The sequence below is a fragment of the Trichosurus vulpecula genome, chromosome 4, assembly GCF_011100635.1.
Source record: "Trichosurus vulpecula isolate mTriVul1 chromosome 4, mTriVul1.pri, whole genome shotgun sequence".
Lineage (NCBI taxonomy): Eukaryota > Metazoa > Chordata > Mammalia > Diprotodontia > Phalangeridae > Trichosurus > Trichosurus vulpecula.
This window is the reverse complement of record NC_050576.1, coordinates 35,822,909-35,838,811: the sequence shown is the minus strand read 5'-3', so window position 1 is coordinate 35,838,811 and position 15,903 is coordinate 35,822,909. Positions and strand designations below refer to the sequence as shown.

Here is a 15,903-nt window from a genome sequence, read left to right as displayed (position 1 = left end):
TAGTTCAATTGGGGATTCTTTGGTGCCTCTGAGCGTTGAACAAACATCTTCACTTTTATTTTCTTGTGACAGCAAGAAGACAAGTATTTTCACTGGCCGACCGATCAAAGTACCGGGCCCAACTCCAAGCCAGGAAATGGATTTTTGTGTCATGTGGACTGGGCAGTGAGCGCCTGTTCAAGGATCGATTTGCCTCATGTGAGTTCTCAGAGAGGCAGCTGGTGTGCCATTCAGGGCCTTCCTGGCTCATTACACATCACAGCCCTTGGTTCTAACATCCTCACTCACCAGATTGAAAAATCTCCCTAATTTACCCCAGTACACCTCCCCCTCCTCCTCCACTTTTCACAGAGACTTTTCACGTAACAAATAACACTTTAAGAAAAACCAAGAGGAAAACGAAGAGGGGGAAACCAGCATAACACCTAAAAATATGTGTAGTTTACATTTCTGGACTCCCCAACTTCCCAAAGAGGCGAGGTGAGGTTGTCTTCTTACATGGGAAAGGAGGAGAGACTAAGCACTTACACAGCGCCTACTAGGTGTCAGGCACATGCTAAGCACTTTACAGATGTCTCATTTTTATCCTTACAACAACCCTTGGAGGTTATCATCATGTGGGTGTTATCATTATCACTATTTACGGTTGAAGCAACTGAGGCAAACAGAGGTTAAATGACTTGCCAGGGCCACACCACTTGTAAGTATCTGAGGGTGAATTTGAACTCAGGTCTTCCTGACTCGGTGCCCAATGCTCTATCCACTGCACCACCTAGTGCCTCCTATCTCCTCTGTGGAGCCATGTTCATTCTTTATACTTCTGCAACATTCCCTTGATGTTGTCATAGTGTGTATTGTTTTCTTGTTTCTGCTTACTTCACTCTGCATCAGATATTTGAATTTTTCCATTAATTACATTTAATACAATTAATTACATTCATCAATTCTTTTAGCACAGTCTTATTCTATTACATTCATGCTCCACCATTGGTTTAGCTGTTCCCCAATTAATGGGTATGTACTTTGTTTCCAATTCTTTGCTATCACAAAAACTGCTGCTATAAATATTTTGCTGTGTACAGAGATTTCTGCTTAGCAATGGCCTCTTTGGGGGTATAAGCCCAGTAATGGAATCTATGTGTAAAAGGATATAGACATTTTATTCCCTTCATTTGCATAATTCCAAATAGCTTTCCAAAATGGTCATACTGATTCACAACTCCATCAACGATGCATTACCATGCTCATCTTTCCTCAACCCCCGTAACACTGAATATTTGCATTTTCTGTCATTTTTGCGAAATTTGATATCTGAGTCAAAACCACAGGGTTGTTTTGATTTACATTCTTCTTCTTATTAGCGATTTGGTGTATTCTTTCATGTGATTGTTAATAGTTTAGAATTCTCTGTTTGAGAATTGTTTATCCATTAGCACATTTTTCTTCACTTCTAAGGTGCAGTCTCACATAATTTGATTCACTTAGGTTAACAAATTGAGTCTCCTCGTAAGAATCCTCTTCATCTTCTTCCCAAGATAAAGGTTACACATAGTAAATGATTTTGGAAAGAAGATCCTGCCATCTTCTGTGTCTCTATTCTTTCTCCAGACATGACAAGAAAACAGTATCTTCAGCTTTTCTTAAGCCTTGATAAAATTCTCTTTATAACATTTCTTCATAAGACAGTTTGCCCAAGGAAAAACTTTCTCCTCACCTTCCTCTCTGTCTTCTCCATATTGTAACTCACAGGTAAAAATTAAACACACATAATACTCTCCCTGACTTCATAGGGTGAAATAACTCATATAGAAGGATGTCTTGACTGCTAACTCCTAGGTTCTCTGTATCTTAAAGAGACAGTAACAATTTTTAAAGTAGGGATTCTTAACATATACATATAAGTGTGTGTATTTCAATTTAACTGATTTCCTTTTAATTTTATTTTATGCATTTAAAAGTATTATTCTAAGAATAATTCTTTTATAAGAATAATACAGAAATAATAAATCTAAGAAGCATTCCATAGGCTTGCCCAGACTGCTCTAGGGGAATTCTGTGAGACAAGTAAGATGAAAAATCCCTTGTTCAGTGGCCTCTGGAGGAAAGGGTGTTGGAACACTTTGCTGAAAAGAAATCAGACAGATAAAAAAAGGAGCAGCATCCCCTGTTTTCCACGGGCTGCTTTCCCAATCCTGAATTCCCAGCTACCTGTTAGACATTTCCAAATGGAAACTGGACCTTACCTTGGGTCCTACCATTCAACTGGTCCTGAGATTGTGCAATTGAGCTGTCATATAACCTACATCTCCTTTGTGTTCACAAGGATCCCTGGGAGAGGCTGTTGTGTGCTTTGCCAGAATCTTGGTAAACCCTAGAACATTCTCCTTGTCTAGTGGTTTTGAGCCTTGGGGCCTTAGGATCAGAAGAGATGGGAAGTGCCCATCAGGGCTCTTCTTAATCACTCACTTGTCTCAGGTTTTGACTTTGTTTCAGGGCATGACTGAAGAGCCTGCTCAAACAAGAATGTCACCTCACTCAGGGCCAGCTTGAAGGGAGGTCTCTAGGGGTATGCCTCAAGTTCCCATCCTTGGCATTGTCTTGGCCAGTGTCTTACTAATAACTTGGATTAAAGAGAGAATGTGTGGGTGGGAGGGAAGGATAGGTAATTCAATGGATGGTGGAACTAAGCCTGAAAAAGATCACCACAAGCTGAAAAGGTGGGTCCAGAGCATAGATAGCAAAGGAAAATTTTAGATTTAGGTCCATGTAATGAACGGTGCCCATATAGCTTGAGCAGGACTGGCTGAACAACCTTCTTGTGGGAACTTTTCTTGACCACAAGTTCACCATGAGCCAACATTGTGGGGGAGATGGTGGGTGAGAGGGCATACTGGGGAGCAGGGTTGTCATTGCTGATAGGGCCAAACAACCTGAAGCCATGAGACTTCTCCTCATCATGGGGAGCAGTGATGACCTTATATTCTTCATCGCTGCCAACCTGAAGTGGAGGGCCCACTGAAGAACAGCTGGGGGACCCTTATCCTGGAGAAATCTATGGGGATGGTGTGCTCACTCCCCTCCAATGTGTGAAGGGCAGCCCTGTAAATGAAGGAATTAGACATCCTCCATGTTGCCCAAGGGGGAGAACTCAAGTCAATGGGTAGAAGTTTTAGGGAGGCCGACTTCAACCCAGTGTAGAACGTAAGCTCCTTGGGCAGGTTTGGGTTTTGGGTTGGTTTGGTTTTTTGCCTTTGTGTCCCCAGAACCTAGCACAGGGCCTGCTAATTGGTAATTGCTTAATCAATGTTTCTCTATCTGAATTGAATTAAATATAAAGAGTTTCCTAAAATTGAAAAAGAAACTATGTCAGGTAATGAGCATCATGGAAATGTGTGCTAGTGGTAGCTGGGTATCTGTCTTTTAGTGTTGTGATAGAAGGGGCTGCTAGGTAACCTCTAAGGAATTTTGATTATTCTGCAATGTCTTATTACTGATGGCATCTCCCCTTCTGGAAAGGTCATGAATAACAGGATTCAGAGAGTCCATGAGCACTGAAGACTGAGCTTGAGGCAAGAGGGCTGCCATGTTTTCCTTCTCTTCCTAGTCTCTCCCTCTCTTTTTTACAGTCTATAAGGGAAAATGCATACAGACAGCAAGAGGGTGGTGTACCCCACAAGAGTTTTTGGCCTCAAAGCCTGAAATCAATATTGCTACCTGGACCCACAGCATCCGCTGTGGCAAACTGACCCTGCAGACCCTGATTGAGGTAAGCTCATAGGCTCAACTCCTCCCTGGAATTCTGGGCAGTCCAATGTCACGCATGCTTATGACAAGGATCGTTCGGATGACATGAGGTTATAGGAAGGTCAGGTGTGGTCCATAAGCATCCAATGCCCTGGACTTGGGCTCAGGCTCTTGTCGTCTCTCAACCCCCAGTCAGAACTTATCCATCTTGTGTCCCTCTCATCTCTTCAGGACCCTGGCTTCTGCCAGCTAAGCTGAAAACAGTATAATCTGATCCACTAAGGCAGATGAATGTATTTTAATGAGAGCTATTGGGTTAATAAGAGAGGACAGTTCCATCATGACACATCCCACTTATCTCTAAGCTACATATTTTATCATGTGGTCTTCTTGATGGAGAATCCTACCTTCCTGCCCTAAGCAGGACTCCTACATAAACTATTGGCAGTAGAATGTAATCCCCCTGAGGGCAAGACTTACTTCACTTCAGTTTTTGTAGCCCCAGCAAGTGCCTGGAATATAGGAGGTGCTCAGCAAATGCTTGGTGCCTTGAATTGAGTTGAATCAGAGGGCAGGGACAAGAGCAGGGCAAAGACAAGCTGGCCAGAGAAGGGCAGAGTTTCAAGCACAGGGGAGGGGCCTTGTGATTCAGATCACAGTCTGTAGGTGGCTGCCTTCCCCACATAGCCTGTAGGCCACAGAAGCTCCCCTGGACCGTGATGGGTCAGGACCAAAATAGTTGTAGCCCCACAGCAGGCTGAAGGAGACCAAGCCCTGAGCCAACTTAAGGCACATGCAGCCTGGTTCTCTGCAAGGCTCATGAGGTCCTAAAGGATGTCTTCCTCTTAACAGACTGAGGCTCAGTTCTGTGGAGGAGAGCTCAGGTCCTCTAACCTTGGCCCTCGAGAAAGCTACCATGTCTCTGACCTCCAGGAACTGTGCAGGACGGCCTTTACCTGCCAGTTTTATGACTCTGTGCTCCTCTCCTAGTAGCCTAGGGAGGCATAATGATGATGCTTCCTGAAATGAATGGGGCTCATCTTCCCTGACAGAAGTGGCCAGAGTGGGGAGGTCTCCTAGCCATTTAACTCTCTGAAGGGCTTCCAAAGACAGCTTTGCACAGTCTCACCTCTGATCAGAGCACTGGAAAGGACATTTAGTCAATCCAACAAGCGTTTCATGAAGCACCTTCATGTATTTATCGCCAGGAACTGTGCTAGGTCCGGCTATACAGACAACAGTGAAACAATTCGTGCCCTCAAGACCCTCACGTTCTATCAGGGGAAGCATGGCCAGGGTCCCAGAGTGCTGGAGGCCAGGACCCTGCGGCTTCTACGAGAAATCCCAAGAGAATGGGGACGTGGCTGCAACATCTTGTCAGGGATTCAATCATTACTGACCCCTTGACATAGCACTATCCCTCCTCAGCCCTCTGGTGTGCTTCTCCCCACTACCCCAAGCAGCTCACAGGCTCCAACATGAAAGACTTATCCCAGGAATACGCACTTCCCAAAGTGACACCAACCAGGTTTCCTGGGGCTCTTTTGCTCTCTTGCTCCCCTTTCTTCTGACTCCATCAGTCTCAGCCCCAGGAGCAGGGCCAGAGGAGGGATGTCAGCCCAGGATTCTTCCTGGGGTGGTGGCCTCATGCGGCTTGACTGCTCTATCTCTCTCCATGGAGTCCCCTTGTCCTTGAGATGTGGTTCTGCCTTTCCTCTACAGTGGTGTGGTCAGCTCCAGGAGCTACTCTGAGGGAGATTAGAGCATGTCAGTCAACACAGGCTCAGCTGTTCCACCCACCCCCGGGAGAAGAGATCTGCCCAAGGAAGGGCTCAGTGCCTCCAGTGGACACCTCCCTTAATGCCAACCCATCTTCTCTCTAACAGAATGACATCTTGAAGCTTCACCCGGACACCTGCTCCTGTGAAATCTGCCAGGATGAGGACCCCTTCGTGAGTTCTCCCTCCCTCCCTTGTCCTGTCTGCCTACATCTCTCTCTTAGCACAGTGAAGCTAGGCTGGAACATCTCCCCCTTCTCATTTACCCATGAGGACACTGGGCCAGGAGAGGGTCATCTGCTTGTCCAAAATCCCGCAGTGGAGGAGCCAAGAGCAGAGGCCAGATCTACTGACCCACCATTCAGGGCCCTTCTACTATATCCCAGGACGCACCTCATATCAGATACACTCATTTTTATTCATGAAAGGATAAAAAATTAGCAGTATGCATATACTTTGTTGCTGTTTAGCTGGTTTTTAGCCATATCTGACTCTTTGTGATCTCATTTGGAATTTTCTTGGCAAAGACATTGGAGTGATTTGCCATTTCCTTCTTCAGCTTTTTTTATAGATGGAGAAACTGAGGCAAACAGGGTTAAGAGACTTGCCCAGGATCCCACAGCTAGCAAGTGTCTGAGGCCATATTTTAGCTTGCTCCTATCCCCTGTACCACCTAGTTGGCCGAGCATGCATGTAGAGCCCTTAAAGTTTGCAAAATGCTTTAGAAATATTATCTAATTGGCTCCTCACAACAACCACAGGAGGTCAGTGCTATGGTTATCTTTATTTTGCAGATGAGGAAACTGAGGCAGACAGAAATTGAGGCAGAAATTGAGGGCTTTTTCCTAGGATCATACCGTGACTGAGGTTGGATTCAAACTCAGATCTTCCTACTTCCAAATCTAGCCTTCTGTCCACTGCCCCACCTGACTGCATCCCAAGGTGGCTTAATAGGATCTGTGTTGGAAGGGAGTGCCCTCACTGGTAGAATCACCAATCCCTAAAGAACTCAGGAGGCACCATTCTACTGCTACCTACCCTCTTGTATGTGTAACCGGAAAGCCCTGTGTAAATGTGAGTCATTATTATTACATCTACATACATACTATATATGTGTGTGTTTATATATATATATATATATACATATATGTATACATCAGAAGCTCACAAAACAGGAAATTTTTTTCATGCCATTTATGTCAATTAAAAAAAATGCAAAGGGCAGCCAGGTGGTACACTGGATAGAGCACCAGCCTTGGAGTCAGGAGGACCTGAGTTCAAATCTGGACTTAGACACTTGACATTTACTAGCTGTGTGAGCCTGGGCAAGTCACTTAACCCCAATTGCATTGCCAAAAAAAAATTGCACCAAGAACTTAAAAACTGGACAAGTCCCTTGGCAGAGAAGTCTGTGAGACTCCTGTGGCACAGTGAGGACCTGGGTTTGAATCTGTTGCTCATTCCCTATATAACGTTTTGAAAAATCACAGAAGTTACTTTGATACCTATTAGAGATCTATGGTCTCATAGATGTCACTGGACCTTGATGGGAAAGAAATCCCATATTAAAAAGGGTGGGAGTGGGGGTGGAAAGGAGAGGAAGGAATTAGCATGGTATGTTAAGAACGTATACTCATATGGAGGGAGACCATGCTGAAAATTAGTGGAAGCAGCTGCATAAGTGATATTGTCAAGGAAGTATACTACAGACCACTGGGACAGAAAAAGGATATAGATGAGCAGTTAGAGAAACATTACAAGCCTGCAACAGAGGTGCCACTCCTTTCCTATCTCATCCATGTGTGTGGTTTTCCCTTTATTTCCTGGGTCATAGATTTCCTCTTCACAGGAGATGTCAAGTACTTCCAAGAATAGAAAATTAAACAGCTACAAGACCCCCTGTCCAGAACCACAAATAATACTTTCTTCTCTCTCTCTCTCACCTTTTCAGCCAGAGAATGATAATGAGTGTTTCATGTGTAAAGATGGAGGTGAGCTATTCTGCTGTGACTCATGCCCCAAATCTTTCCATAGGAACTGCCACATCCCCAGTGTTTCATCAGAGAGTAGGTGAGCTCAGACTCCAACATGCAAACTGTCTGAATGGGGAAGTGTATGGTGGGGCCCCTGTAAGTTTCAAGTTTCCAGGGTCCTGGGCTATTTGATAAAGGGACAGCCCCTCTTTAGGTGTCTCCTGAAATTAATGACCCTGTCCCAGGTTTCCCAGAGATGTAACTCTGCCAGCCATCAGGAATAGTACAAGGACTCTTGTATGCTGGGGAAGGGGGCCATGTCAATGCACACAGCTCTGAGTTTGACTCATAGTTATTCAGGAAAAGTTGGGAGTACAAGGTTCTTACCTGTGATGATCATTTGAATGGGATGTTGGGGCCTAATGTGCCACAGCTGGCCAACATCAGGGACCTGGCTCCATCAGGGGTTCAATGCTGCCAGCCCCTAGGACCCAGGGTCGACTTATCATCAGTCCCTTTAGATAAAGAAGGAGGGGAGCAGGAGATGCCCATTGTACCCTTAATGTGAGTGATGGCATCAGCAAGGATACAGGACACATATTCATGGACCCAGGGACATGGTAGAGCATGTACAAAGATCCTCAGTCATATTGGAATAAGAAATTTGAGTCAGGGAGTCAGGGGATTATGACTAACCTACCCCAGGAACTAAAAGCTCTTTCTATCCTGTCTTGCTGATGCCCATTTTCAATTGAGAGTGAGCACCTTGAGGGCAGGGACTATCTTTTGCCTCTTTTTGTATCCCTAGCACTTAACACAGTGCCTGGCACATAGTAGGTGTGTAACAAATATTTATTGACTGACTGAGTGATCAACTGACTGTTTCTCTGACCTCTCAGTGCAGAGTGGAACTGCACCTTCTGCAAAATAAGGAAGAATAGGGAGAAGGAACGCCCAGAGAATGACCCCTACCAGCAGCAGCCTGAGCCTCTAAAACAGCAGATGTATACTGAGCAGCAACTGGTGAGTCAGAATGCCATCCTTTATGTAGGTCTGGTCCTTTCTGATTGCACTGTGAGCACCAGCCTCTCTGCTGCCAAGCACACACTCGCACGTGCGCGCACACACACATACAGAGAGAGAGAGAGAGAGAGAGAGAGAGAGAGAGAGAGAGAGAGAGGCTGGTCACTAGGAAAGTGATTGGAATGTTCCCATTTCACTTAGACCTCATGTCTTTAAGGGCAAAGGAGACTTTCAACCCATTTTCTGCATCTTCCAAATTCCAAGGATTCTTGTGCTGTAGACAGAAAATGCTCCACCCCAATTATTCTTTAGGATACAAGTCAATAAAAGAGTTCATTTTGGCCATTGTTGCAAGCCAAGGCAGAGAGAAGCATCATGCGGCAAGTGAAAGTCAGCTTTCAAGCCATTTTCCACAAGCACTCAGAATGTTCAGAAAATACAGAGTTACGCTGTGGCCCCAGTCATTAAGGTACTGTCTGCTGAGGTTCCAAGCCAGGGAAAAAATACTTTCTTATCCGCTCATCTATTGTTGGCCTCAGGGTCCAAGATGGGATGGACTCTTTATTTTGCTTGGTCTGGTTTGGTAACTGGGGCAAATGAAGGCAAACTGCAAGGTTAGAGGGGATGCCCAGTCATATGGAAATGGACAAGGCCTCCTCTCCAGTGAAGTCACTCATGTCAAGTACGGGAACATACAGGTTACCTCACTAGCATATGCAGCTTGACAGTGAGTGTATCAGGCCCTCCACTGTTTGGAGACACTAGGTGTGACACCCCCCTCTCCCCAGTTGTCCTGGCTTTATCTCACACACAAACTTCATCTTCTGCAGAAATGTGAGTTTCTCCTGATGAGAATGTACTACTGCAGAGAAAGCTTTCTCTTTACTGGAGATCCACGCCATGTAAGTAACAGTGATTCAAATAATGATTTTACCTCTGAGGCCCAATTTATTAAACATTCATTAAACTTTTACTACCTGCCAAGCCCCATACTGGGCACTGATCACCCAGGCAGTACAACAGAAGGGGTCTCCTGCAGCCAAATGTGTCTGCCATTACCTTGGGTCCCTTGGATTCACCCAGTTTCCATGTGGGGCTGGAATTCCCAATTGTTTCATCAGAAACTGATGGAAGCAGCTTCTGGGTTGGAGCTGATGTGCTCTCCATGTCTTTGTCAACAGCATAAGGGGTATTCCAAGGAAGTCACAGACCCCATGTGGCTAGACAAGGTGAAGGAGCATCTAAATAATGGGACTTATAATACAGTGGAGGACTTTGTCTCGGATATGTGCCTGATTTTTTACAACTGCAAGCAATTTAACAAGGTGAGTGGCACTGCCTGCTTCCCAATGACCTGGCATCCTAACCCTGGTTCTGGATTCTGACTTTTCTCATCTGTGTCTGGCCTTCAGTTCTTATTGTCTTCCTTTTCTCTGCTGTCTGCTTGGACAACTCAGTGCCTGACTTGCCCTACCTTCTATGTTCTGTGTCCTCTTGGCTGCTGCCTGGCTGCCCACTTCCTGACCCACTGCTCACCTCATCTGAGTAGGGGGCATCTACCTGTGGGATCTCACTGTGATTCCAGTGAACTCCAGACATCCTTTACTAAAGAGCCCACAGTACACCAGGCTCTGACTTGCCACCTTATTCTGTCTGCTCTGGGTGACTCTCTTGGCTCCCAAGGCCAAGCTCCTCCAAGATTCTGGACCTCTGGATTCTTCTTCCTAGACAGCCCTTTCCTAGGCTCATCCTCCTTACCTCCCCCCACTTCAAGCCCAGGGTTGTGGTCTGCCTGGTCACCTGATCTGGATCCCTGAGGTAGATGGAAAATCACTTTCTGGAATGGAACAACTCATAGGAAGCTACTGGCCTGGGTAAACCATGGTCATTGGAGGATCGTGGCCAGTGGACCAGAAGGATGTCATGGTCAGGAGCCTCAGAGGTGTCCAGGAGGGGAGAGCAAGTGCTCTCTGTGAGCCTAAAGGCCCACTGAGTCTCATTTATGCTAATTATTATCCTTGTACCCATCCATGAAGACAGGGGAAAAAATCCAACTTGGGCAAAATTCTAGATTTCTTCTACAGTAGATGCAAGTGCTTAAAATCCATCCAGACCACAGTATTCATTCATGTCTCTGACAGGATAGAAAGGATTGATGGGAAAAAGATTCACAATAATTCAAAGAAAGTCCATCTGTTTGGTGTCCGTTGGCTATACCGGCCAGCGCTCTGGCCAGCTGCCCCCAGACCTCAGCACTCTCCTTGCTCCCTCCTCATTCTCTTCCTCCCCCCTAGCTCCTCATAGTTGAGGAAGTTCACCATTCCATACAGGTACAGGATACTACCCTCACCAACTACTGACCCGAGCCTGGACAGGAAGGCCAGATCATTACATGTAGGCCAGGATCCCTTATTCAATTTCTATTTTTAAATTGTATTAATTTTTTCTATTAAAAAAGAATTTTCTTTCCCCTTCCACCTCAGTTCTATTGATAATGAAGGAAAGAAGGAAGGAAGGAAGGAAAGAAGGAAGGAAGGAAGGAAGGAAGGAAGGAAGGAAGGAAGGAGAGAGGATGGATGGAGGGAGGGAGCAAAGGAGGGAGGAAGGGAAGGCTCTCATAACAAATAAGGAAATATCCAAACATAAGTGTCTCATTTCTCTTTTTGAGCCCATCATCTCTCTATTAGGAGATGAGTAACACTCTATTAGCCCCCAAGTCATTCAAAAGTTGTTTGCCTTTGCAATATTGTTGCTACGGTATAAATTGCTCTCTTCATTCTGTATCAGTTCATGCAAGTCTTCCCAGGATTCTCTGAAACCATCCCATTCATTATTTCTTACAGCACAATAATATTTTATCGCATTCATACGCCGTAACTTGTTCAGCCCTTCCCCAACTGATAGGCATCCCCTCTGTTTCCAATTCTTTACTACCACAAAAAAAAGAGCTACGATCGGTATTTTTAACATATGGTTCCTTTTCCTCTTTCTTTATCTCTTTCAGACAGAGGCTTAAAAGCAGTATCACTGAGTCAAAAACCATGCACAGTTTAGTGACTTTGGGGGTACACTTCCAAATTGCTTTCCAGAATAATTAGGTCAAGTCATAGCTCGACTAACAGCATTGCTTTTGTCCATTGTCTAAGCGGCTAGGTGGTACAGTTGATAGAACATAGTACCTGGACTCTGGAAGACCTGAATTCAAATCCTGCCTCAAACACACACTGGGTGACCCTGGGCAAGTCACTTACACTTTGCCTGCCTCAGTTTCCTCATCTATAAAATGGAAATAATGTTAACACCCATCTCCCAGGGTTGTTGTAATGATCAAATCGGATAGTATTTGTAAAGTCCTATGTAAACATTAACTTTTATTTTTTTTCTTTCAGAACAACCAGTTTGGTTATCTGGGAGCAAAGTTGGAGACAAAGTTTGAGAGGGATTTCAAAGCAGTCTTTGATTTTGAGGAAGCAGGTGAAGAAGAGAGGCGACTTTTGTTGCCCTGACTCCTTCTGGTTCTAGTCTTCATTCAGGTCCTCTTAGTTATGAGCCAATCCAGCCCCATGCGCTGCTTCCTCCTTGGTCGAGAGTGGGAGATTCTGGGTCTGTCTCAGATTCCCCCATGCCACAGGCTGCAGGACTGACCCCTCTGCTGGCCTTCCTCATTCTGGAACATCCGTCCTCAGCTCTGCTGACACCCTAGCAGTCTTTTTCTCTTTCTGTTGCAATTCAAGGCTTTTCTGGTTGGTTTAACAAGGAATTGCCAGGTTACTATGAGGTACTCAATATTGCAGATTAAACATTTCCCCCAGAGAGTTTACACCAGAGTCCAACACTTTTTGTTTACACTCCCCAAATGCCAAAACAATTCCACATGAACCCATTGGCCTGAGATTGCTGCTTCCATTCATTCATTCATTCATTCATTCATTTATTCATACACCAAAAAGTTATTTACAGGAGCCTAGGAATGACTGAGAGCTGGAAGGGACCTCAGAGGACATCTTAGGCCGGCCCCCAATTTTACATATGAAGAAAATGAGATCCAGAGAGGGGAAGGAGCTTGACTAAGGTCCCATGAGTAGTGAGGGGCAGAGCCAGGATTATGACCCCGGTCCTGTGTTCTTTCTATGACCCCATACCACCTCCTGCATACCTACCTGGGCAGAGTCCATGCAATCCCCCAGTTCACTTGTTCTCTCAGAACAGGCAGCAAGAAAACTAGATTTGGGGGAGCCTGGCAGCTTGGAGCATCTTTAGGGGCTCCTAAGGGAAGCAGTTTCTGATTCCTAGCCTACATAGACACTGAGTGGGTATTTGTGGAACTGACCCAGATGCACCTTGAAGAGAATTGGGACCTAAACCAGCCACAACCTTTGCAGCCCCCCTCTAAGTGTGCCTAGTCAGTGAGCCAGGGAGGGAATTTCAGGGACATGTGTTACCACGTGCTCAGGGCCAAGGATAGCCTAGGGACCTCAACGCATGGGTTGTTTCTATCCATCCCTGAGCATCACATACCCTGGAAAATAAATGCCACCTTGGGGTTGGAAGGAGGCATGCCTACAGGAGAGGCCTACTCTCCAGGCATGTTGGCGTTGACACCAAGGAGAGAGCAGCACGGGCCCTGGATGGTCAGTCCTATACCAAGGAAAAGAGGTGGCAGTCACGTGGTTTAACTATAGGGTGACCCCCAAAGGTCTTAGGGTCTTTGTAAAGTGCTTAGCACATAAGAGGAGCTTAATCAATACTTGTTTCTCTCTTCCTCTTTCTATACTTTATGGAATTTTTAGAATGTAAATATATTTCTTTTTAAGAAAAATGAAATTATGCCTTTATTTAGTTAAAATATATTTAAATACTGGGGTCCCCTCTTACTCTGCCACCACCCTAGACTCAGGGCAATTCAAGTCACCAGTACCTTGGGGCAAATTCAGGGTTTAGGACCAGCAGCCACCTTCCCCCTCCAGAAGGGCATTAACCTAGGCAAGAACTGCTGAGGACAAGATACTGAAGGATTGAGAGGTAATCCAGTCTGAGCCTCTCATTCTACATGTGCGGAAACTGAGGCCCAGAGACTTTCCCAAGGGACTTTCCCAAGATCCCACAGGGAGCAATGGTCAGGGACAAATCAGGAGGGTGAAGCTGGAGAAGGAGGTAACAGGAAGGCAGGGAAGGGAAAGTAACTAAACCACTCCAAGATAGGGACCTGTGAATTCATATCCACACAGCCAGGTAACAGGAAGGGATGGGCCAATGGAGGCCAAGGTATCATGGGTAGGAATAAAAGTGGGGCATCAGGGAGAATCTTCATCTTCCCTGTTGGTGAGTGCCTCCCTCCACTAACATCCTCCTCTGCCACAGATAAGCTGAGTAGTCTGGGGCTCACTACCTGCTAGAGTCTCTATTTCTCTCTGTGAAATGCACTTCATACCTAATCCCTTCTCTTTCCGAAGGGGGAAGCCAAAATTCATTTGATTCCTTAAAAGGCAATACACATACATACACACACACACACACACACACACACACACACACACACACAGAGTACAGGAATACATTTCCCTCAACAGAGAGGGAAAGAGGAGAAAGGAGAAGAGGGAATTAGAAGGAGGGTATGCTAAGGGATGGACTAGTTCTAAGCAAAACACATTCTACTTAAGGGACATAAAAGTATTTATAGCTGTTTTTGATGGGGTAAAGAATTGGAAAATGAAGAAGTAATCAACAATTGGGAAATGGCTGAACAAACTATGGTATGTGAATGTGTTGGAATATTATTGTGCTGTGCATAATGATGAAGGGGATGGTTTCACAGCAACCTGAGAAGACTTGTATAAACTGAGGCAGTGAAGTGAACAGAATCAGGAGAACAATTTATATAATGACAACAATATGGTAAAGAAAAACAAATTTAAAGATTTGGAATTCTGATCAATCAGCATAATAACTGTAAGGAATGATAAAAGGTTTTGTTTCCACAGAAATCATGTAATACATGATTCACGAAACCTAGGGATCCATACACAACAGAAAGCCTTTGACTTGGGGGAAAGCAGGAAAATGTGAATGATTGTGAAGAAAGTAGTAGGAGGATGTTGATTAAACATTTTCAGCATACCTAAGGGCAAACATCCTCTCCTTTGTTCTCTGAGTAAACCCAGGAATTTCTTCTCTAGAGTCAACAACAAGGGCCAGATTAAGCTCTGCCTGTGGCCATTAAGGATGAGGCTTTCAACCTGCGTAAATACCAACATAGATTAGTACTAAATTATCTTCTAGCAGAAGAAGGTGAAATTGAGAGATATAATGGAGAAATTTGTTTCCATAAATTCAGATTAAGAGTCAGCAAAATGGGAGATGTAATGGAGGAGTTATATCTCACACAGAAGATAATGAGCAAAGCAGAACCCAACCGGTTTTATCCTGTTTCGAGGCTAGAAGTCAGTTAAGTAGGGTCAAAGTTAAGTCTTTCTTGGTATACTCATTCTCAGTAAGTTCATGAATACTAACTTCCCCTCCTCTGGGAGGAGTAACTGCTCATTTGGATGGTCATGTGATGTATGTGGTGGGAGGGGGAACATATCAAGGGAAAATATGCTGGGAAGTTGTACCCCCAGTAGTACCTAGCCAATGGGAAGTAGGGGAGGGACTTTTCGATCAGGGATAGGTATGTAAGGCTTGCTTTTGCTTCTATAGGAGTGTGTCTGGTCTATGAGACACTCACTGCAGTCTCCTAATAAACTTGGCTTTTAACTTTGCCCCACCTCCCCCAAGCCTGAAGGAGTTATTTCTCACAACAACCCACCACCATTCCAAAGATTGATTTTTTTTTTATTTTTTTATTTTTTAAAATTTATTTATTTAACATATTTAGTTTTCAGCATTGATTTTCACAAGAGTTTGAATTACAAATTTTCTCCCCATTTCTACCCTCCCCCCTATTCCATTCTGGTTGCCCTGTTCCCCATTCAGCCCTCCCTTCTGTCACCCCACTCCTCTCCCATCCCCTTTTCCCTTCCTTTCTTGTAGGGCAAGATAAATTTCTACGCCCCATTGCCTGTGTATCTTATTTTCTAGTTGCATGGAAAAAATTTTTTTTTGTTTTTGAACATCTCTTTTTAAAACTTTGAGTTCCAAATTCTCTCCCCTCTTCCCTTCCCACCCACCCTCCCTAAGAAGTCAAGCAATTCAGCATAGGCCACATGTGTATCATTATGTATAACCCTTCCACAATACTCATCTTGTGAAAGACTAACTATATTTTGCTCCTTCCCAACCCATCCCCCTTTATTGAATTTTCTCCCTTGACCCTGTCCCCTTTCCAAAGTGTTTGTTTTTGATTACCTCCACCCCCATCTGCCCTCCCCTCCATCATCTCCCCCCCT

At 44.8% G+C, this 15,903-nt stretch overlaps 1 protein-coding gene across 1 annotated transcript in view; it reads left to right on the top strand.

Annotated features, from left to right (window-relative positions):
- The window catches only part of LOC118846695 (nuclear body protein SP140-like), a 33,607-nt gene extending 21,386 nt beyond the window's left edge, over nucleotides 1-12,221 (top strand). The window contains exons 10-17 of the mRNA XM_036755464.1: nucleotides 73-198; nucleotides 3,627-3,766; nucleotides 5,631-5,696; nucleotides 7,474-7,592; nucleotides 8,395-8,518; nucleotides 9,349-9,420; nucleotides 9,700-9,843; nucleotides 12,150-12,221. Of these exons, the coding sequence (XP_036611359.1) occupies nucleotides 73-198; nucleotides 3,627-3,766; nucleotides 5,631-5,696; nucleotides 7,474-7,592; nucleotides 8,395-8,518; nucleotides 9,349-9,420; nucleotides 9,700-9,843; nucleotides 12,150-12,221 (863 nt within the window). The remainder of the gene's footprint in view (nucleotides 1-72; nucleotides 199-3,626; nucleotides 3,767-5,630; nucleotides 5,697-7,473; nucleotides 7,593-8,394; nucleotides 8,519-9,348; nucleotides 9,421-9,699; nucleotides 9,844-12,149) is intronic.
- Nucleotides 12,222-15,903: the final 3,682 nt, after the last annotated feature.